At 33.3% G+C, this 22,622-nt stretch overlaps 1 protein-coding gene across 1 annotated transcript in view; it reads right to left on the reverse strand.

The window, feature by feature from the left end:
• The window catches only part of CSTF3 (cleavage stimulation factor subunit 3), a 63,760-nt gene that overhangs the window by 11,702 nt on the left and 29,436 nt on the right, over nt 1–22,622 (reverse strand). The window contains exons 4-10 of the mRNA XM_043908855.1: nt 5,104–5,136; nt 4,393–4,490; nt 3,406–3,472; nt 3,288–3,322; nt 3,078–3,204; nt 1,614–1,691; nt 657–819 (exon numbers count right to left, since the gene is read on the reverse strand). Coding sequence (XP_043764790.1) covers nt 657–819; nt 1,614–1,691; nt 3,078–3,204; nt 3,288–3,322; nt 3,406–3,472; nt 4,393–4,490; nt 5,104–5,136 — 601 coding nt within the window. The remainder of the gene's footprint in view (nt 1–656; nt 820–1,613; nt 1,692–3,077; nt 3,205–3,287; nt 3,323–3,405; nt 3,473–4,392; nt 4,491–5,103; nt 5,137–22,622) is intronic.

Here is a 22,622-nt window from a genome sequence, read left to right on the forward strand (position 1 = left end):
AAGAGATTTACCGTGAGTTAAAGGCCACTAACACAGGCTCATCCTAACACTGTAAAACCAAGCCTCCACAAAGTCGAGATCTGCCAGTAATTTAACTCCCTGCTAAAATAAAACCCAACATTCTTCAGAGGAAGATAACAGAATCTAGTCTTTACTATGTATCATTTACACAGCTGTACAATGTCCAGAAATTTTTTTTAAATGTCCAGGCTTCTGACAAAACAAAAAATGTGACCTATAGTCAAGAGGAAAACAAATCAACCCGTCAATGGTACAGATGTTGGAATTGGCAGACAAGGGTTTTATAACTATTTTAAATATATTCAAGGATAAAAAGAGAAAGATGGTAATGGCCATGGAATCTCAACAAAAAAAAGGAAAACTGTAATAAATATAAAAATTCCTAGAATGGAAGTTTATGGAACTGAAAAGTAGAATATTTGAAATGAAGAATTCACCAAATAGGCTCACCAGCATATGTATATGATAAAATAAAAGCAAGTGAACATGGAGACATCTATAGAAATTATTGAGTCTGAGGAACATAAGAGGAAAACAGCCTGGGGATTAAAAATACAACCTTGGTAACCTACAGGATAATATCAAGTGGCCTAACATACATGTAATTGGAGTCTCAGGAGAGCTAATCTTGTTACCTCTTTTAGTTATCAGGGTCTGATCTTCTGTACGAAGAGGGTTGCTCTTTTCCCACTGTATGTACTTCTTCCACATATCCACCTGCTGAGCTTCTTGAGGAGTATTCTGAGGAGGCACTGAAGGAGCATTGCGGTCCAAACCTTTCATTACTGTCTCATATTCCTAGACAATAAGCATTTAGAATTCTGCGGTAAGCTAAAGAACAACTCATATATGGAATGGAGTTGATCAGTTTGGAATATTTTGTTCAAAATGCCTTCCCCCCCCCCCCAAATACTACTTTGTTAATATAACCTAAAAACTATTTAAGAGCAGGGAGAAAGATAAAAGATTAATTACCCAGGAACAGATTCCCAGGACGAGGTGAACAGAACAGCCCTGGGCCCTCTCTGTAGATGATCTAAAAAGTCATTCTCAGGACAAAGAGGTTGACAGATCAACGTGACTAATGATCTGGTGGCATCATTACTGCCATCTCTGGAGAAACTTTCTTTTAAAACTTCAATAGTTCATAGTATTAGGCTATTTTCCCTAACTTCTAACAGTTTCACTGAGTGGAAAGGAATGTACACAAGACAAAACTCTGTCCCTGAGAGTGATATCATTAGACCAGACAGTAGTACAGTATTCAGGTATGTATGAGCAGATAAGAGGGATGGATAAAACCTGCAGATCAATTCTATGTAGAACTTTGTCTCTACAACCTCTGTTTCTCTATCTTAAAAAATGATTTCTTCCAAACTTGACTTCTTCTATTTTATCTTTTCACGAGTCTGTAAAGAGGTATTTCACTTCAAATATCAAATACATCATCTGTTCAGACAATGTAATTAACTGTTATTAGTTAAGATTGCCAATGATTGAAAATATTGAGTAATACCAGATGGGAAAAGCTCCTGTGTAAATAACATACTCATAACAAACATCACAGTAAATGGCCTGATGGAATTCCGTACCTTTGCTACCCGCCTAGCATTCATGTAATCTCTACTCCGATCTTCAATCATCTTTTTAGCTAAATGAATATTGATACCCTAAGGGAAAAAAAAAGAAAATGTACATTATTTTAAAATTAAGTATATTTTAATATTAGGATAATACAGTTTATTCATTTGCTAAATAACTTTAAATTATTTAAGAGGTTTTTTGGTTAGTAAAATAAAGGTTTGATCATTTTATATGCTTAAGAAATCAAGGAGGACCTGCCTTTATGTTATGAGATGGCAGTAAGCGTCAAAGATAGGGAATGATTTGGAAAGGGTCAATTATTTCACATAAAATTTTACTAATAAAGAATGATGTACAGATTCAGCTGGGTAAATAGCCATGGCTTAGTTCTAAAAGCCTTTTTCTAACTAGGTTTGCATAACTTCATTCATGCCTAGTAGTTCTCAAAGAGTAGTCCAAAGATTCCTATTCCCCAAGACCCTTTCAGAGGGTCCATAAGATCAAAACAATTTTCATATATCACTGAGACATGATTTGCCCCTCTCACAAATATACAGTTGAGTTTTTCAGAAGCTATATGACATTCAATATCATACCAGATGGAATGTAGAAGCAGATATGAAAATCTGTCCTCTACTAAGCTAAGATACCAAAGAGATTTGCAAAACTATGAAATAATGCCACTTTTTTCACTGAGTTTTTTCTTATTTTGGGAAATACAGTTTAATAGCATTTATGTTAAAATATAAGGAGTCTGCTACACAATAAAGGAGACACTGGTTCGATTCCTGATCCAGGAAGATCCCACATTCCTCAAAGCAATTAAACCCGTGTGCTACAACTATTAAGCCTGTGCTCTAGAGCTGGGGGGCTGCAACTTCTGAGCCCACTCGCCCTTGAGCCTGGGCTCTGCCACAAGAGAAGTCACTGCAGTAAGAAGCCTGAGAGTAGCCTCTGCTCGCTGCAACTAGAGAAAAGCCTATGCAGTGACAAAGACACAGCACAGCCAAAAATAAATGAAAAAAAAACTAATAAATCACGTGCTTATGAAACAACGATGTTGGACCACAGTCCCATCTCACAACTGCCAAGGCAATAATCACATCACTGTAACCAGGTGAAAGAGGTGCACTGCAACTCATCACTACGACTAGAAAAGTAACTCTGAAAAGGAACTCTTTCGAGTAAGAGATCAGAGGCAGTATGTATGTGTATAACTGTGAGGATATAGTTTAGCACTGAATAAAAATGGTTTTGTAAGAATTATAATTCTCCTACAGTATTCTCTAAAAAACAACAGTAATATGAGACTCTCAAAACATTAGGAATGGTCCTTTCATTACAATCAACATGAAAAGAAACGTATGTAGCACTGATACCCAGGTACCTAATATTAGAAAGGCTATAAACTCACAATACATGAAAATTAAAATCACTTTGTCATAATAATAAACTACTCTGTCCTAATTTACCTCTTCATATTTGTTATAGTCTCTCCACAATTGTTCAATATTGATCATTGGATTAACACAACCTCGTTGATAAACTCTTCGAACAGCTGTTATTCTCTGATTTTCTGCATAAGATCCAACAGCTTCCCTGGTATTGGATGAGAAATGCCATCAATTATATTATAGCTAAATCAGTGTTCACACAGAAAATAAAACTATGTAAATACTTACACGCCTTTTAAGAAGTTGATGTAATCCACCCAAATCTAAGAAATAAAAGAAAATGTTAGTATTTTTCTTAGTACTTTCAAATTTATTAAGTGTATGTATTAGAAAATTTTAACTCTACCTGGTAAGACATAATTTCCATTCCAATTTTATCCAGTGCAAAGTCATATGCTTGAGCCATCTTTTCTCTGAAATGTGAAAGATGTTTTTTAGAAAACCTGTTATTAAAATGTATCTATAACTAAAACATAATCATAAGTTCCATTCATAGGATCAGAACAACATTTAAATCTTTTATATAAACAAAATGTAATGACATCTTTGCAAGTATACAGTGTTCTTTTGTGTTTAGCTTGTTAATGTCATTAATTTATATACTTTGTTTCTTTTACCTACTACTTGTAAGCTTATCAAAGATAGGGGCCATGTTTTATATAATATTATAACCTTCCAACTGACTGATCTTATATGTAGAAGGTTCAAATAGGGAAATATCTGATTCATTGATTAAGGAGGTAAGTTATGGCTGAAGGTCTATTAGCTCTGAAGTAAAATTCAGGGAGAAAGAACGTGTTCAATATAAGACTAAGAATAAGGAAGAAAAGAAAACAAAGAATTCTGGTTCTAGAAATAATTTGCCTATTTGTTATACACAAAAAAAGCTTTTGAGAAGGTCCATTATTTATATTCAACAAAGATAGATAGGTGAGGGTATGTCCTAGTGAGGAGGTCAATTAAACAATATCATTGTCAAAAGTGCCTTCGAATAGTTAAATAGCACATTACAAATGTAACCTGCCAAGAGTGGTGCCATGACAATAAGATGCCTTTTATTAAGTTTGACAACAAGCCTGTGAACAAATTGATCTGGAGCTGCAAAAGTACAGTGTTTCAATATAGAAGAGGGGCTTGGATGACTCAACTCTCCAGAATAAATCTAATGCCAGTGATTTTCTTTAAAGCGGTTTTCCCCATGGTTTACTAACTTCTCAGAGAATCCTGATTTTTCAAATCCTTAAATTTCTTCATCCTCTGGAGTTAAGAGTTGCGAGAGGAGATGAATAAATTAGGACATGACTTGCATTCTTAAGATCCTGATTTAACTTACTTGTAACTTGGTAGTTTACCCTTGGTTTCTCGGACATACGAAAGATAACACTTCCATAAATCAATGTGCAAAACCTTCATAAGGCATCTCTGAAATAGCTGTAAATACGGTAAAATATGAGAAACCACAGTTAAATTTCCCGTGTACACAGTTGAAATGAAACATTAAAGAAACAAATTCAGCTCCTTTCATTAATTTAGCTTCCTACAAATAAATGACGAATAACAACTCCCTCTATTTTGTTTAGATAATCAAAATAATTCTCATAATTTTGATCAGGAGAATATAATTACTTTCCTTTCCAAAATTTTATTATGAACATTTTCAAGCACACAAAAGGGTTGAATAAGTACAATGAACTCCTATATAATAACTTTGCTGTTATTGTTGTTGTTTAGTTGCTAAGTCAAGTCCAGCTCCACGGACTGTAGCCTGCCAGGCTCCTCTGTTCATGGGATTTCCCAGGCAAGATGACTGGAGTGGGTTGCCATTTCCTTCTCCAGGGGATCGTCCCGACACAGGGACTGAACTTACATCTCTTCCATCTCCTGTACTGGCAGACAGATTCTCTACCACTGAGCCACCTCGCAAGCCCATATAATCACTAGCTAGATTCAGCAATTATTAACATTTTACAGTATTTGCCTCACAAATGTTAAATCCTAAATTAAACTTCAGCATAAAATTCAAAGTGTATTTAAGAGGACTCACCTTTTCTACCTTGTCATAATTTTTAGCTTTAATCTGCAGAGAAAAAGAAAAAAAATATAGAATTAACACTATTCTTTTTAGAGTCTTAAAACACTATCTCTGAGTGTTTTGATTACACTTGTAAATTCATTTCTATACTCTCCTATTAATTCTGCCTTTCAAAAATAAATAATAGAAGTCTGAATCCAACATGGATAACGTGCATTGTAAATATGCCTTAAATAAATAAATTCTATATGTAAAAAATGTCATACATTCAATATGTTGAAATTTTGTGAACTAAAAATTTTGTAAAACAGTCACAAGATGAATAAAGAAATACAAACAAGGCATATTTGAATAGAGCTTTGAATAGATCTACTAAAGACAAAACTTTACTTTCCCTGAAGAACTACTACTAAAACATTCTTAGTAGGGTAGCAAAAAAGATTTGCTAATTTTGACCACACAAATTTTAATCACTCAGTCAACCTGCTATACTGGGGATACCACAGTGAACAAAACATGCATAGCCTGTCTATGTCCTCAGAGAGCTTACAATTTTACAGGGGAAACAAGTGCCAAGGTGAGGGAACTACAGGGTGCTATGGGGGCATTTAAGAGGAGAATAAACTCAGGCTTAGGGGACTGCAAAAGATTTTCTAGAAGTTAAGATATTAGGAATGAGGTGTTAGGTCAGAATGGCTATCATGAAAAAGTCTACAAATAATAAATGCTGGAGAGCATATGGAGAAAAGGGAAGCCTCCTACACTGTTGGTGGGAATGTAAATTGGTACAGCCACTATGCAGAACAGTATGGAGGTCCCTTAAAAAACTAAAAATAGAGCTACCATATGATCTAGCAATCATAATCTTGGGCATATACTTGGAAAGAATGAAAACTCTAATTTGAAAAGATGCATACACCCTAATACTCACAGCAGCACTATTAACAGCCAAGATATGAAAGCAACCCAAGTGCCGATCAACAAATGACTGGCTTGAGAAGGTAGGGTGTGTGTGCGTATGTACACACAGACATATGTACACACACACACAGACATATGTACACACACACACAGACATATGTACACACACACACACACACAGATACATACACACGCTGGAATATTACTTAGGCATGAAAAGAATGAACCATTGCCATTTGCAGCAACATGGATAGACCTAGAGAATATTATACTAAGTGAAGTCAGTCAGACAAAGATGAATATTATGTCACTGATATGTAGCATCTAAAAAAATAATACAAATGAAATCTATACACAAAACAGAAACAGAGATATAGAAAATAAACTTATGATTACCAAAGGGGAAAGGGAAGAGAAGATGAATAAATTAGGAGTATGGGATTAACAAGCTACTATACATAAAACAGATAAGCAACAGGGATTTACTGTATAGCACAGGGAACTATACTCAATATCTTACAATAATCTAATATGGAAAATAATCTGAAATATATGCTCACACATACAACTGAATCACATTGCTAATGTAGTTGAAACTAACACAAAATTGTAGATCAATTATACTTTAATTAAAAAAAAAGAATGAGTTGTTAGACTGATAAAGGGAGGATTTATTCCAGGTAGGAGGAGTGACATGTGTGAAGACAAAGGTTAAATACTATTAGATTTCCCTTTGAATATTTTCATTAGATGGTAGGTGGGGTTAGTTGTTCAATTGTGATACATCAGCAAATCTTTATATCAGCCTGATAGTTGAATAATTTGGTTAGTGAAATCGGCTTGTGGTCCTTTCCAATTAGTAGTATGTATAAATTTTCCCACTGCTTTCTAGCTTAAGGTACTACAGATCAGAACTCTGTGAGGCTCTTTTTCTTTTGCTGATTTCTTGCTCTTGCTCTTTGAAACTAGTAAGATTTCACCCTTCATCTTTAGAGATCATAAATTATAACAGGATTTGCTTAAATAGTCTTTGCTCTTTGAGGCAGTTAGTCAAAGCTCTGGAGTCAGATCTCTTGGGTTCACTTTCTGACTATAATAGTTAACCTTTTTTTCCTTATCTGAATTAGGGGGGATAATAGCGCCTATTTTGTAGGGCTGTTGTAAGGATTCAACAAGTTAATAAATGTAAAACCCTTAAAACACTGCCTAGCAGAATGGGAACTTAGTAATTGACATGACATTTTTATTATTATTTTTGCATGTGCCAGGTCTTAGTTTAGTTGAAGCATGATAACTCTTAGTTTCGCATGTGGGATCTAGTTCCCTGACCAGAAATGGAACTCAGCACTCCCCTGCATTGGGGACACAGGATCTTAGCCACTGAACTACCAGGGAAGTACCATTATTTATTATTATTACCACAAATTCTGCTTGGGACTCAACATGCCCTTTGAAGCTACAATCATGCCTTTTTCAGCTCAAGGCTGTCTTTTTAAAATTACTGCCTCTCTTCAAACTATTCCTTTTTTTTTTCCTTCTTGAACTCCTATTATACACTTTAGTTCTCCTTCTATCCTCAAAATCTGTCATTTTTATCCTTTCTTTGCCTTTGGCTTTAGGTTTAAAAATATTTCTTCCACTAGATTCTCCAGGCCACAAATTTAAGTCTCCATGTTATCATTTTCCTCCATTTGACCTATTGTTGTAATTCAAAAATTAGTGTTTTTAACTCCAAAGATTTTTTGTGTTTTTTGAAATACTGCACTTTCAGTCTCACTGTGTTCCTATTATTTTGTTCAAGTTACTGTCTCTCTCCTCCAGCAGCTCTTTTTGCTGGGGGCCTGTCCCAACAGCTTGTGTTCCTTTCGTGTTGCTGGATCCTTAGACATGCAGTTATTTTTTCCATCTATTCCCTGAGCTCAGTTGGCAGTCCCCGTGTAGCAGTTGACCCTCTCTACCACAACAGCTGTGTAGCAGGTGTAGACAGCAAGTTGGCTGATGGTAGTCTTTTGACCAAAAAACAGAGAAGTCTTTATGCAAGAGTAAGGAGGACTCAGCTTGCCAATTCGGCTCCTTTTTGGTTTCCTGGAGGCCAGGCTGATGTCAACATCTCTCTAGGGCAGAAAGATAGCGGAAGGGTGCCAAGTATTTCTGAGTCAGTTTCTTATTCCTTGTCTTAGGCGCTCCACCAGCCCTGTCTTCCAAGACTTCTGCAGAAACTGAGGTTTCCTTTCGTCCAACTGCTTGGCTCAGTACAAATAAATAAGTTGAGAGTAGGAATGAAGTAAGATGAATTCAAGTCACCAGACTTCCAGATGTAGATGGAAGATTATATACAGTTCTCACAACTGGCCAGGAAAACAAAAACTACTCATCGGGAAAATTGGCAAAGAATCTGAATAGGCAATTCTCAGAAGAGAAAATGTAAATGGTTAAAATTAATATGACACCACACACAAACTTCCCAAATAGGAAATACAAGTTAAAATAATAAATATCATTTTATACTTATCAGATCGGTAAAAGCTTCAGAGGGTATTAACACTACCAAAGCAATGAGAATTAGTGACTTCATCCATTGCTGGAGGCTATATTAATTGTTATGGCCTTTATAGAAAACCACTGGGAAAAGCTACTCACACAAATTACACATTTTTTAACATAGCAATACTACTCCTGGGACCTACCCTATAGAAATAAAAATACCACGATGAAAATGGGTTTATACAAAGTTATTTTCTGCAAACTTTGCCGCAGCAAAATCGTTAACAAAATAAATGTCCCCAAAACAGAAGTGGTCTAATATTAATAAATCATGGTGCATCCACATCATGTAACTTTATATGTCTGTATAAAACAAATTAGGGCTATAACAAGTAATTTGGGGGTATTTCCACAAGATTTTATTGAATGAAAAAAGGTTAAAATGTGTACAATATAATCCATTCTTGTAAAAAAAGCTAATATGATTATGGTAGGTAGAGTTCTATGGGTGAAGGGAGGAATAGAGACAAGAAAAAAGAGACTGTATTTCATGTATATGATTTCATTTATGCATTTGAGTAAAAATTGTCTATATATGTGTGTAAAAATGTAAACAAAAATTCTTAAATTTTTTCTTATATAAATTGATCTTGTATCTTTCATTCATCAATTATTTATTATACTTCAATTAGTGTAAGTTCAAAATACATATGTACAAAAAGACACTTCTGACTAATATAGGAAGACTCTATGGCCTTGAATACATTCTACTGATTGTCATTCATTTAATTCAATCAAATATTCTTTTGACAGCCACTCTGTACAAGAGCCTACACTGGTAGCATTACCATTAGCAGGTATCTCATTTTAAAAACATCATTCAATCTTTAAAAACACCACTCTGCTTTGGAGAAGCAGTGTGGTAAAATGAAAAGAATTTGATCACCCTTTATCAACCACTGAATCTCTAACAGCATCAGAGTTTTCATTTTTAAACAAAAATAATACTACCTACTAAGAATGGTTTTCCAAGGACTGAAAAGAAAGCATATAGACATTCCAGATACTCATAAATCATACCAATTAACAAAACTACAAACCAAAGGAATATAAACTTTTCATTACATCTTCTTTGAACAGAGCTATGTAAACCAAATAGCCAGAAAGAGCAATGTTGTTATTACAATTGGCCTCATTTGAGAAAAAGCAAAGGTTATGTGGATGATCATATTCAAATTCCATTATTGGTGAAACTAGTACAAGAACATGTGAACATCACTTTGGTCATTCTACTACTAGTTTTTCTTTTTCTAAAAATTACTGTTTACTAGATTTACATGAAAACATCTTATCTTTAATATTTTAAAATGTATTTAGCATAATTATGTACTTTTGTATAGGAACCTACCTGATAAACAAAGTTAGGTTTAAATTTTAAAAAACTCTTGATAGTGCTTTTTGTTTTGACATCAGAAATTCTCAGATCTTCTGTCATTAACCAATAGAAAATGCCTCCATTTAGGACAGAAAAACAGAAGAGATATTTTTTCAAAGAGGAAATGCAAATGGCCAACAGGTACATGAAAAGATGCTTAGCATCATCAGGGAAATGCAAATCAAAACTATATAGGTTTCACCTCATACCTGTCAGAATGGTTATCACCAAAAAGAACACAAATAACACATGTTGGCTGGCGAGGATGTGGAGGAAAGGGAACCTGATTGTGAGAATGTAAACTGGTGCAACCACTGTGGAAAACAGTATGGAGGTTTCTCAAAACCAAAATAGGAATTCCACTCCTGGGTATATATCCCAAACAACTAAAATCATTAATTCAAAAAGATACATGCACCCCAATGTTCAGAGTAGCATTATTCACAATTCCTAAAATATGGATGCAAACTAAGTATCCATCAACAGAATGGATAAGGAAGATATGGTATTAGTAAATACACACAATGGAATACTAGTCAATCATGAAAAAGAATGAAACTTTGCTATTTACAGCAACATGGATGGACCTGGAGGGTATTATACGAACTGGATTAAGACAGAGAAAGATAAATACTGTATGATATCACTTACACGTGGAACCTAAAAAAATACAATAAGCCAGTGAACATAAAAAAAAAAGCAGCAGACTCACAAATATAGAGAACAAACTAGTGGTTACCAATAAGGAGAGGGAAAAGGGAAGGAGCAATATAGGAGTGCGGGGTTCAGAGGTACAAACTATTAGGTACAAAATAATCTACAAGGATATATGTACAACATGGGGAAATATAGGCAATATTTTATAACAATTATGAATGGAGTAAATTAATAAAAATTGTGAATCACTATACTGTACACCTGTAACTTATATAACATTGTACAGTGGCTATACTTCAATAAAAGCCTCCATTTAAAGCCCTTTTATATATATGCACACAATTTTGCAAAGTTTCCTAGAACTTGCTCACATCTTATCTATGATATTAAAAATAATGCTACATAAGTTTAAATAATAGGGATTCTTAAAAAATTATCTTTAGGGAATTCCCTAATTGTCCAGTGGTTAGGACTCCACTTCCACTGCAGGGTGCATGGGTTCCAACCCTGGTGAGGGAACTAAGATCCTGCATGCTGCATGGTGCAGCCATAAACAAAAAATTATGTTTAGTCTTCAGTTCTCTAACTTGCAAACAATCATCAGAGGTGATTGTTAAAAGGGTAGGTTTCTGTTTTTCAAACAGGGATCCTAATTTATTCTAATGAAAAAAAAAACTTTTAAGTGGTTGGAAATATACCAAAAAATGAACAATTTATCTGTTCATGTGATGGAATGATAGTTTTTTCAAAGCTTCTAATAACATGACTATTTTATTTTTGTAATTAAAAAAAATTATTCCAAGAAAAAAATAGGCATAATTTAATACTTATATTTTTATATCACTACTATTTATAATCAAAATGTCATTCAACTGCAAGATTCCTTTTTTGGTGAATCATTTGAGTATTATCAAAATATGAAAAGGTGGAGGGAAAGAACTAAATTTTAAAAATTGTCAACTGGCAATTCCCTGGCAGTCCAGTGGTTAGGACTCTGCACCCTTACTGTTGGAAGATGGGTTTGATTCCTGGGAAGGCCAAAAAAACCTATTTCCTCAAATTTATTTTTTTCTTACGATATAGCTTGGGGAAAAAAATCCCACCAAATTCTGTAACATCAGAACTTTTTAATGTTATTTTTTAAATTGTCAATTATAAGAATTAATAAGTAACTATAATTGATTTTAAATGTTTCAAAAACACATTTGACTAGTAAACTAAACTGGCAAGACGACTCTATAGAGGAAAGTAAGCAAAACAATCTAAAGAAAAAAGTCTCTATACATTGTGTTGAGGTTTTCATATAATAACTATTTGTGTTTTAAGACTCTACTGGTCCACACAGCAGAGTGGAGTCTGGCTCCATCTCAAGTAAGATCAAGTGGCAGTTGCTTAAATAAATGTGATTAATAACCGAATTAATTGTAAACCCACATTCTTAATTTGTTCTCTACATCTTTTCTACTCTAAAGCACAGCACATGCACTTTTGTGGAATTTAAACAACCAATTTAAGGTTGAGCTGCAGAAGCTGCCTCATCCTGTTTGTCTTAATTTTCCAAAAAGTTCAGCCCCAATCCTGAAACCTGAAAGAAATGGAATCCTAAAGATAAACCCTGTCTTTCATTAATTTACTCTTTTTCACCACACTTCTGCTGTTTTCAATCTCTTGTACCCTGGAAATCATGTCTTAGATGGTTACAAAATGTAAGCAGATTTCAAGAATTTGGGAAACACTGAAGAATGTCACTCTAAGATTAAATAACAGATTTTAAAGTTGCCCAAGTAGCTGTAGAACATTCTTCGCACCATCCAGTCCCAATCTTAAGCTAAAGACATCAGGAAAGGAGTATCTGCCAGCAAATCCATTTTTACAGAAGAAATTGTATGTCTATGTGACAGGCTCTTTTCTAGCTCTAGAGATAACAGCGGTGGACTAAACTAAGTTTTATAGTTCATAGAGTTATGTTTTAGTAAGGGAGTCATAAATAGATAGTGTAAAATGTTTGCTTTGCTTATCTGTGCTACCTAATTTTTCCTACCATATATTGTACTATTTCTATAACCTTCTTATTAAATGTAGTTATAAATGTATGCCTACATACACATATACACAGATTTACTTTTAAAAGATGGTTGAAAACCTTGTTGTTGTCCCATAAATTTTCAGTTCCTCCAGGCCCTTAAAATGTGCACATAAGTAACATTTGTTAAATACGAGTGTAAAGTATAAACTACTTATAGTCTCAGTATGATTGACATTAAAAATGTGCTAAGCAAAAATATTATCTTCAGTTCTGGGTTAAATTTATGTCCATTTTGATTCTTTGTACTAACCAAATTAGGTATTAATCTTCTACTTTTCTGAACCAATAAAAAGTATTTGTAGCATGTTTAGGATTTACCAAGTAGATATGGGGATATGGACCTGAACTCAAAAAGTTTATAATCTAGTTATAATCAGAGTATTATTGGAAAGATAGGACTAAGTTTAAATTACTTTCTATTGGGGCCATGTCTTACAAACCCAGAGGAATAGGAGTTCCATGCAAATTAGTTACCAAGGAAAGTTTTACTGTGCAGATGGAATCCTGGCCATTGATGAGAAACAAATTTCTGAAAGTAACATGAGTTTCTCAAGTTTTCTGTGGAATAGTGAAAACATTCACACAAGAAAGAACAGATACTAGGAAAACAGGTTGGCTAACTGTGGTGGAGGTCCATTATAGGGAGTCTGAAACACCAAAGAGAATTTAAACTTGATCCTAAATTACTGATACTTTCATCAGTTGGATGATCGGGGGATACTTTTATCACCCAATGATAAAAGTATACAAACTATGATTCATGGTGGAGGTGGGAGTGACGGGGTAAGGGTAGGAAGCTTTTGGTGCCATGGATTAGGCAAGCTGGCACCTGGGAGAACAGGGCATTGCTATCATCCTTAAGTGGGCTTGGGAGAGGGGCAACAGGGAGAGAAAAACAGTAATATAGACGGTGGGATATGCCACAGGTCAAAAGGAGCTCTGGGTACAGAAAAGATCAGTGAACCTGACAATAGGGAAATTACTGCAGATTTAAACCTGACAATAGGGAAATTACTGCAGATTTAAGTTTAAAAGCCAAAACAATTCAACTTCTTAGAAGCTGAAATCAATGACAAAATACTCATTTATTAAATACTCAATGTATGTAAACACTACTATAAGAGTTTGTATTAACTCATTCAATCCTTAGAACAACACTTAAGTACTATTATTATTTACTATATGAAAGATGACAAAACTGAGAAAGGTGTAGTAAGCTGCCCAATATTGCACAGCTGAGCTCTTTACACACCACATTGCTCTTTATCTAGATATATGTATGAGGATGTTCATTGAAAAAGTGCTTATGGGGACTTCCCTAGTGTCCAGTGGCTAAGACTCAGTGCCCCCAATGGAGAGGGCTCAGGTTCAACCCGTCAGGGAACTAGATCCCACAGGCCACAACTAAAGATCCTGCATGCCACAATGAAGACTGATGACCCATGTGCTGAAAGTAAGACCCAACATAGCCAAATAAATAAATATTAAAAAAAAAAAAAAAGAGTGCTCGTGGTGGAGAAAAATCTGGAAGCTTAAATGATCAAAGGCAGACTGACTAAATTCTGCTCTGTCTAAAAATGGAATGGATTATTTATATATACATAAAACTTTAAAAGCAATGATGTATACTTATAATACTGAGTGGAAATATGTCCACGGTATATTATTTTTAAAAAGAAGCAGAATTTTAAAACCAGGCACACATTTGGTATGTTTATCCAATCTACTTATTCTCCCCATCCCACTTCCTATGTCTCTATCTAGAGTGCAAAATGGATGAGTAGGAGAAATGCACAATTTTGTGTGCATTAGCCAAAACTGTTACCACTGGGAGAAGAGAGATCAGTTTTCTGTCTTAGTTATTCAGAGCAATAAAGAGAGGTAGGTGTTTTTTAAAAGAAAAGAAAGAAAACCATAGCTGATGGGGTAGTAAATCTGTCTTCTGAGTATTTCCTTTGTGTTTTCCTTTGATTATAAGTATCTCTATTTACAAGTCATTTTAAAATGCTCTCAAATTCTCATCCAGGCCTACAAAGCTGAAAAAAAATTATTAAGTAATTGCCAGGAAATCAGGCAAAATTAATTTTAACCAAAATAGTCAAAGGTAAAACTTTGACCTAAAATTGATTTTGCCCCAATTTATAGGGCATTTGTCTATAATTTTCACTTGACATTTATACTCATCCTTTTCACTTAATGTCTGAAACTCTTTGCTTCCAGTAAACACTTTATAAACACGATGGCAAGTCATTACTTTTCAAAAATAACCTGCAAATTCTGAGTAAGGAAAACAGAGCAGGATATTTCACTTTTGGAGAAAAGTGAGTAATTTCTCTAAAGTATCAAAAAATCACCTAATTAATTCTCAAGGCTCCACTGTTTTTGCTACTCTAACCCCCCTACACAACCTACCCCACAGCCCCTCATCACTGATGTATGACATAAATTTTCTTTCTAAATGGTAAAATTGAGAATGGGAAATGTGTACAATTATTTGAGATCCTTGAGCTACCAGAAATGTCAGAAAACCAACTTTATAAGCCACTAATCTCAAAAATGGAATAAATTCTGTACTGTACAACCAGGGAGGTCCTCAAGCAGGTGTGCTGATTTACTTCCTTCAAAAGACTAATATGTTTCTTTCTTTCACATCCATTTAGTCTTCTCTAGCCTGTTACCTTAATTTTCAGCTTTTATGAATTGTTTTAATAAAATAAAAATCTTTCCAGGCAACGTAACATATTGTTCAATAACAATTTCTCTAAGATCTCTACATGAACTTCACACATTGCCTTAGAAAACCTCACTCCACTTCCATTTTGCTGAGTTAACCTCCCATTAGTGTAGTCACACAACTTTTTAACATGTGGTGAAAATTTTTAGAGTAGAAAACCATTTACTCTTTACAATTCTTTGATCTTTCACCAATACTTCTCACTGCATATAAATTGAGAACTGTTATTTTTAAAAAGTTACAATATTTTCTTTCCCATTTTGATAGATTCCTATCAGAATATCAATTCCTTGCATAATTTTCAGTGCATCAAATGTCTTTCTATGCATTTCTTTGTTACAAACGCTATACATACTTTTATACTGCTGAGCCAGTGTACACTAGAAACCTATAGTCATGGGTAATGCTTCACTTAGCTTTTCTTAAAATCACTTTTCAAAAATAGGATTGACCTTCTACAATGAAATGGCTATAAATCCAGTGCATGATAATTCTCTTTTTGAGCAACTTGCCTACTATTCCAGTATTCCCCTATTTACAGTGCATTCATTCCTCAGACTAAAACATTGTTGTTGTTTTTTTTGCAATGCTACTATTAAAATACACTTTAGATCAGAGGTTACAATTATGTTCTATAACTCTCCTTCTGATCCCTTTTTATCATTTTATCCAAGAAATTAAAGTCTACACTTGTATGTATGATCTAATTTCAGTTTTCTCAATCTTATATGCAGAGTTTATTTCTATTTTATTAATGAAATAACCTAATTTCATGCTCCTTTTTAAAAACTACTTATTAAATAATCTATTCATCTTTCTCACCATAAGTGTACACTGATTTAATCCTTAATCTATTCTCACAAACTGTAATTGGTCATTTTTACTGAAATTCTGAAGCAATTTTTACAATGACCTGGCTAAACTTTTGAAAGATCATGGAAGAAACCTTTGATAGTGAAATAAACCTTTGATAGTGAAATATCAATTCTAAGAGGTAAGTCTAAAGATATCACAAATGTGTACAGATATTTAAGTAAAACTATATTTATTTCAGTTCCTCATAAAGAGAACAATATGGATACACAACAATAAAGGACTGGTTAAAAAGCATGTCTAAAACAAACTACTTTGCCACATTTGGAAGCAATTTTGTATAATAAAATGTGCTATCATGTAAAGACATGTTACAAAAAAGTAAGATTTTATAGATAGCTACATCTAGAAAGACTTAAGTGGTAAAAGATAGTGGGAATATGGATATTTCTTCCCTTTAGGCTTACATTTTTCTAATTTTCCTACAATAAACATATTATCCTTTTAAATAATAAATAAGTTTTATCTTCCTTTTTAAACAACCATGAGTTCCGCTTTTCTTCCTTCACCTCTTTTAACTCCATCCATTTGATACTATTTCATTATGCTTGCCTTTTAAAATGGAAATATTTAATTTCAAAAATTTTATTCATCTACATACTTAGCTTCAGTGGCAATAGTTTATAAAAGCCTAACTGCATTTTTTTCAATATTCCATTTAGGTATAACTTCACTGACTCATTTGAAAACAAGTCAACATCATTTTTTAAAAAATCCCACAAACGCACTGACTTTTATCAGTTTATTTCACAGCACCTAAAATAGTACCTAACATATAGCAGACATTCAATAAATAGTTGCTAAATGAATGTGGATAAAAATCTAGCACTGATAGCATATCCATTCACAGTTAACTTGTAGAATTAACATTATGCTATCTTAATCAATGCAAATGTAAAAATGTAAGACATATAACTTTTATAGATAGCTCATTATAAGTTCTGTAATTTTTATCAAAACATTAACTAAAAAACCTTTCAGTAAAAAGGTTTAAAAAGAACGCTAAGAATTATACTGTCAGACAATTCAGAATGAAATAACAATTGGATAGGGATTGATTAAAACTCTAATATGAATTTTGAAGACAGACTTTCACATGGTTTAGATAATTCCATGCAAACACTCAAATCAATTTTATTTTCCATTCTTTTGAATGAAAACATGGTTTTTATTTCCCAAATAATATTGCCTCAAATAGCTACTTAAAAGTTGGAATTGTGGAAGTGGAGGTTTAAATAGGTAGGCACAGCTAACAAATTATCTTCATGAAAAAGCAAAGAAAAAACTCAGGTAAGAAACATTACACTCCAGAAGAATCAGTAAGATTGAGACATGAAACTTCTTCCTCTCTGACAAACATGCTCCAAAACTAAAACGTTGGCTCTATTTCAGTGGGTTAAGTCCTACTTTGTAATGTTAAATACTACTTCCAGAATGTTTATTAATCAAATAGGTATTTAAGTTTTAAAACTTCTTTTTCATGCATCCCACCTGGGCTGGTGATCTGCTGTTTTAAGTTCCTAAGTATCGTTATTTAAAGACTTATCAAGAAAGGATCCACTATCTTCTCTGGGATTTGTTTTATATAGGTTGACCAAATTCCAGAGAAAATAGTTTGCTTCATATTTTATCTCCTCCATATATGTTTGTGATGACATTTTCCAAAGTGATATCACATAAAAATTAAGTTCAAATTCTATATGGAATACTGTCATTAAGGTTTTAGTAGACAAGACCGCAATAAAGAGTATACTGGAATTCCCTCCTTGTGCTGTGACAGAAATGCAAAGAAAGTTGAAGGGAAAAAAAAAAAGAAACTTGAAGGGGAAAAGAACCTCAAGAGCAAGCTCTGGATCAAGATGATATCACTTTAGTTTGTAAATAGTCTCAAGGAAGGCTACTATAATCTAATACACAGCCATTCTTTCTAATGGATCCTAATATTCAGATCTAATTTCACCCCAGGCTTTCTTTAAGTGACTGGTTAGTGGGGATGTCAGATTATTTAAAGCTGTGACATGTAAAAATCAACAGGTAATTTTAAAAATTTCTAATGCTATTTCTCAAAGAAATTGAGCTTCGGGCAGTCCTTTTCCAATCACTCCCTAAACCTAAGGGAAGACAGTAAGGACAGGGACAAACCATTGCTCTCTCCTCACATTCTCTCATCATCCCACAGTACGCACCCAATAAACTACAAGTTGGCTTTTCAGATTGTTACAGTTGAGATACACTGCTGGACAGGAGGGCATGCACGTTGGAAAATCAGATTTTTATGAAGTATTTAGCTGACCATTGAGAAAACAAGTTTAAAAATATTTACTGTTTAAAAAAAATTAGTACAAATAAAAACCTTACACATAAAACTCATTTCAAAGGGAGCTCCACAATACTAGAAAGATGGCTTCATGATTTTGATGCCTGACATTATTGAATAGCACAAGAAAATCTGTACTGTGAATCAAGACTTTTCCTCAAAAATACTTTATAAGCAAATCAATTTAAGGGAAAAAATATATAACTAGTAACAGAAACATACCCTTATAAAATCTACTTAAAACTACTATTATTACATAAGGGTATTCAAGCCTCCTCATATTTTTCAAAAGCTGAGTTGCAAGAATGTAAAAAGTTCAAGACATGTATGAGAAAAATAATTGGCAACTGTAAGATTTTAGTGGGAAACTATAGATTTGATGAACTAAATGAAAACTGAAACATAAAACAACCGAAAGAAAATTATTTAAAGCAAGTCATGAACACCAAAGTAACAAATAAAAATACGGTCTTACACATCAGAGAGCATATTTATCATTCCTTCCAGTCTGACATTGAGAAAAACAACATAAGCAATAAAAATAACACACGATTTAAATGTCATATCAAAATTACCTAAACTTATAAATAGTAAATCATGCTAAAGTTAAATTTTCCTTAAGTTCCATAATATAAAGTGTTCTTGGCAAATAAGAAAAAACAAAACAAAAATGGAATAAGGATGTTAAGTTTCAGAAAAAGAAATCTTAAGGGACTTTAAATTTATAAAAACAGATTCAATCTCATACATAAAAGGAATACAAATGAAAACCATACTGATAATTGTTTACCTATGAATACTGGCAGAAGTTTAAAGTATAATATATTGAATTAAGATATGAGGAAAGAAAAAAGAATTGAGGAAGTGGAACACTTTCAATATCAAGGAAGGATTATTAATTAATAAGGATTATTATTAATAAGGATTATTAATGGGATTTTAAATTATTACCTCTGTGGAAGGCAATTTGGTTAAAAAATCCCCTCAAACTTTGATCCAGCAATTCCTTATCTAGAAATAATTTATAGATATATTTACACAGAAATGACATGCACATATATATTCAACACAGTAACATTTCTAATAGAACAAGTTTGGGAGGAACCAAAATGTTCTTCAGTAAAAGATAGGTTAAACTAAATATGGAATAACTGTTTGTGATTAAAAAATAAAATTTACTTTGTTAAGTAAAAAAGAAAAAAGGGTATAAAAGAAAACCTAAGGGGCAACTGTTCATGTAAAAGGAGAGGAAAAAAATAAGCTGAATACTTTTTCACTGGGGAGAATTGGGTGACTCAAGGATGGGTAGATAAAAAACTTTTCCCTGCAGGTCGCTTTTGTAACGTGGGTTATTAAACCACGTTTTAAAATACACAAACATGCTGTAGTATTTTAGGTAGTATGATAATTTGGGGTGGGGCTTCTCTCATGTTTAAACATACTTCTGTATTTAACCATCAATTCTTAAAACAATATTCCAAATACTCTAAAAATGTGTAAAATAGAATGTGTATCACACATACAGATATATGTATATTATTAAACTATTTAATTAACAATATTTTTTAAGGCAAGGGAGTTTTGCAACTTCTAAATACCTAAAAGAATTTAAGCATTTTTAAAAGAAAACAATCAACCTTAACACAAACTGATAAATCAAAATACAGAAGTATAACCATAAATTTATTTACTCACGTGATTTTTCAACCCTAAAAATGGATGTCAACTAATGGAAAAACACATTGTTGTCACTCAAGATTAGTGTTTAATAAAGTATTTTTAACATTTATTAATAAGATTATTAAAGAAATATAGATGGGTAAAAATTTGACTCAAAGTCAACATTTACTTTAACAAACTGTTGGATGCCACAAACTATAAACTTCTGGCACTAAACCAATCAAGTATTTACTGAACTCATAAATTAAAATAAAAGTAAAATTCATTATCATTTTCTTCTAAAAAAATGAAAGTAAAAATATATCATGAATTAAAAGTTCTTTCATATATGAGAATTTTCATTAGAAGAGAGTAACTTTGGAGGAGAAAGTTGATCAAGAAAAAAACTGAGTAATTTGATGGATAATAACAGGAATATTCTTTTAAAAATATGTAAAATTTCTTTTAGTTTGAGGAAGTTAAATACTATAAAGGGAAATGGCAACAAATACATATGTAGTCTCTAACCTTCTGTGATGACTCATGTTCTGCCTGTGAAGTATATTTCTAAATAGATTTCTTAAAAAAATACATATGTAGCTTTGAAAATGATATTAACTTTGCCAAGAATGTCTTTCTTCACCCTCATCAAGATTTCTCTCCCAGGTATAGAACTTTGACAGGTTTTTCTGTTTAAGTAAATTGAAGGTGCAATTCCCTTGTTTTCTGGCTTCTACTGTTGTCAACATGCCATTCCCTTGAAGGCCATTTGTCCTTTTGTTTCCAGTGGCATCTACGATGAGTTGGGTTTTTTTTCTGTAGTTTCACTGTTGAGTCTACATGGAAATCTTTTCTTTTTTTAATCCTCTTTGGGATTCATTAAGCTTCCTAGATCTGCAGAATTTGTGCGTCATCCTGAAAAAAGTTCTTAAGTGTTTATCTCTTCCAATTGAGCTTCTGCCCAATATTTCTCCTCTACTTCTGGAACTTCATTTACACACGTTTTCACTCTATCCTTTGTGCCCCTAATCCTTTCATATTTTCTGTCAGTTTCTTTAAACTCCAGTCTGGATTGCTTGACTTTTCCAATTCTCTCTTCATCTGTGTCTAATCTGTTATTAATCTAATTCCATTTTAATTCTAGACTTTGAAGTCTTTGTAGATGTTTCTGCTGTACATGGTTTCCTCACATGGTTAGTTTTTAACAAGTGAACTCCTTTTTCCTGGAAAAATATTCAAGATTTTCTTCTGTGGCTTAGGATGAAGGTGCATTCCTCCAAAAAAAAAAAAGTCTGAATGAGATTATCAAGCCCCTAGGAGCATAATTCAGGTTAAGTCCCCCTTACAATCATGGTTCAAAGGCTTTTTGAACTATCCAAGTGATGTTTATTTGGACCACAAATCCATGCAAGGCTCAACTTGTTGAAACGTCTCAGGACTTTCCCATTCTGCTCTGCTGAGGAGCACAGCAACTTTCCCCAATCTCCTAGGGTTAATATGGCAGCATAGATTTATTTCTGGTTCAGTGTCATCCTGAGTACTTTCTGCACATAGCTTTAGAGGAAGAGGATGTCATGTTGGGCAGGCCTTGGGCTTTGACTTTTGCTACCTGAAATCCTAGAAGCATTTGAAATTGAAGCTCAAGTTCTCCCAGTTTGACAAACACTCTCAGGGTAAAAAAATTTAGGAACTCTGCTAATCTCCCAGCATTCCTACATTCTGTGTTTGTTTTCCAATTAGGTCTTGGCTTCTTTACTATATTGTTATTCAAGATGCTTTAAAATTCTGCCCAGGAGCCTTTGTTTTCAGTGAGAGTATTTATCTGAGTAACCAAACTCATCATGTTACCCGTATCTTCTTCAATATATTTTATTAACATCTGGCTTCAAAAATATTAGGAAAAAAATTTGTATGAAAACTATCCAGAAAAGCAACCAAAAACTTTAAAATTCAATGTTCATTGAAATACCAAATTTCAAAGGTTAAAAAAATTAGAGTTCAGTATACCAAATATATTTCCTCTAATGTACTGGAGAACTCTCAAATAAGTATAATTCAGTTCTCTGAAATACTTTATAAACCAGCAATTTGAGTTTACCACTAATGTTTGCCATGCCAAAGTGAAGTCTGGGTGAAAATTACGAAGACAAGAAATAAAATGATTAATAATATTTAGCACAGAAGTCTACTGTTTTTAAAGGCAAAGGCTGGAGTAGTTCATCTTTTTACATTTGTTTTTAAAAATAAATCTATGTAATGTTAAGTTTATGGATTAAATTAAAACATACTTTCTGTATTTTTAAATATCTAGATGTCTTAAATGAACTTCATCCCCCAATCAGATGTTGGCGCTGTGCACATATAC

The sequence above is a fragment of the Cervus elaphus genome, chromosome 1 (genome assembly GCF_910594005.1).
Source record: "Cervus elaphus chromosome 1, mCerEla1.1, whole genome shotgun sequence".
NCBI lineage: Eukaryota > Metazoa > Chordata > Mammalia > Artiodactyla > Cervidae > Cervus > Cervus elaphus.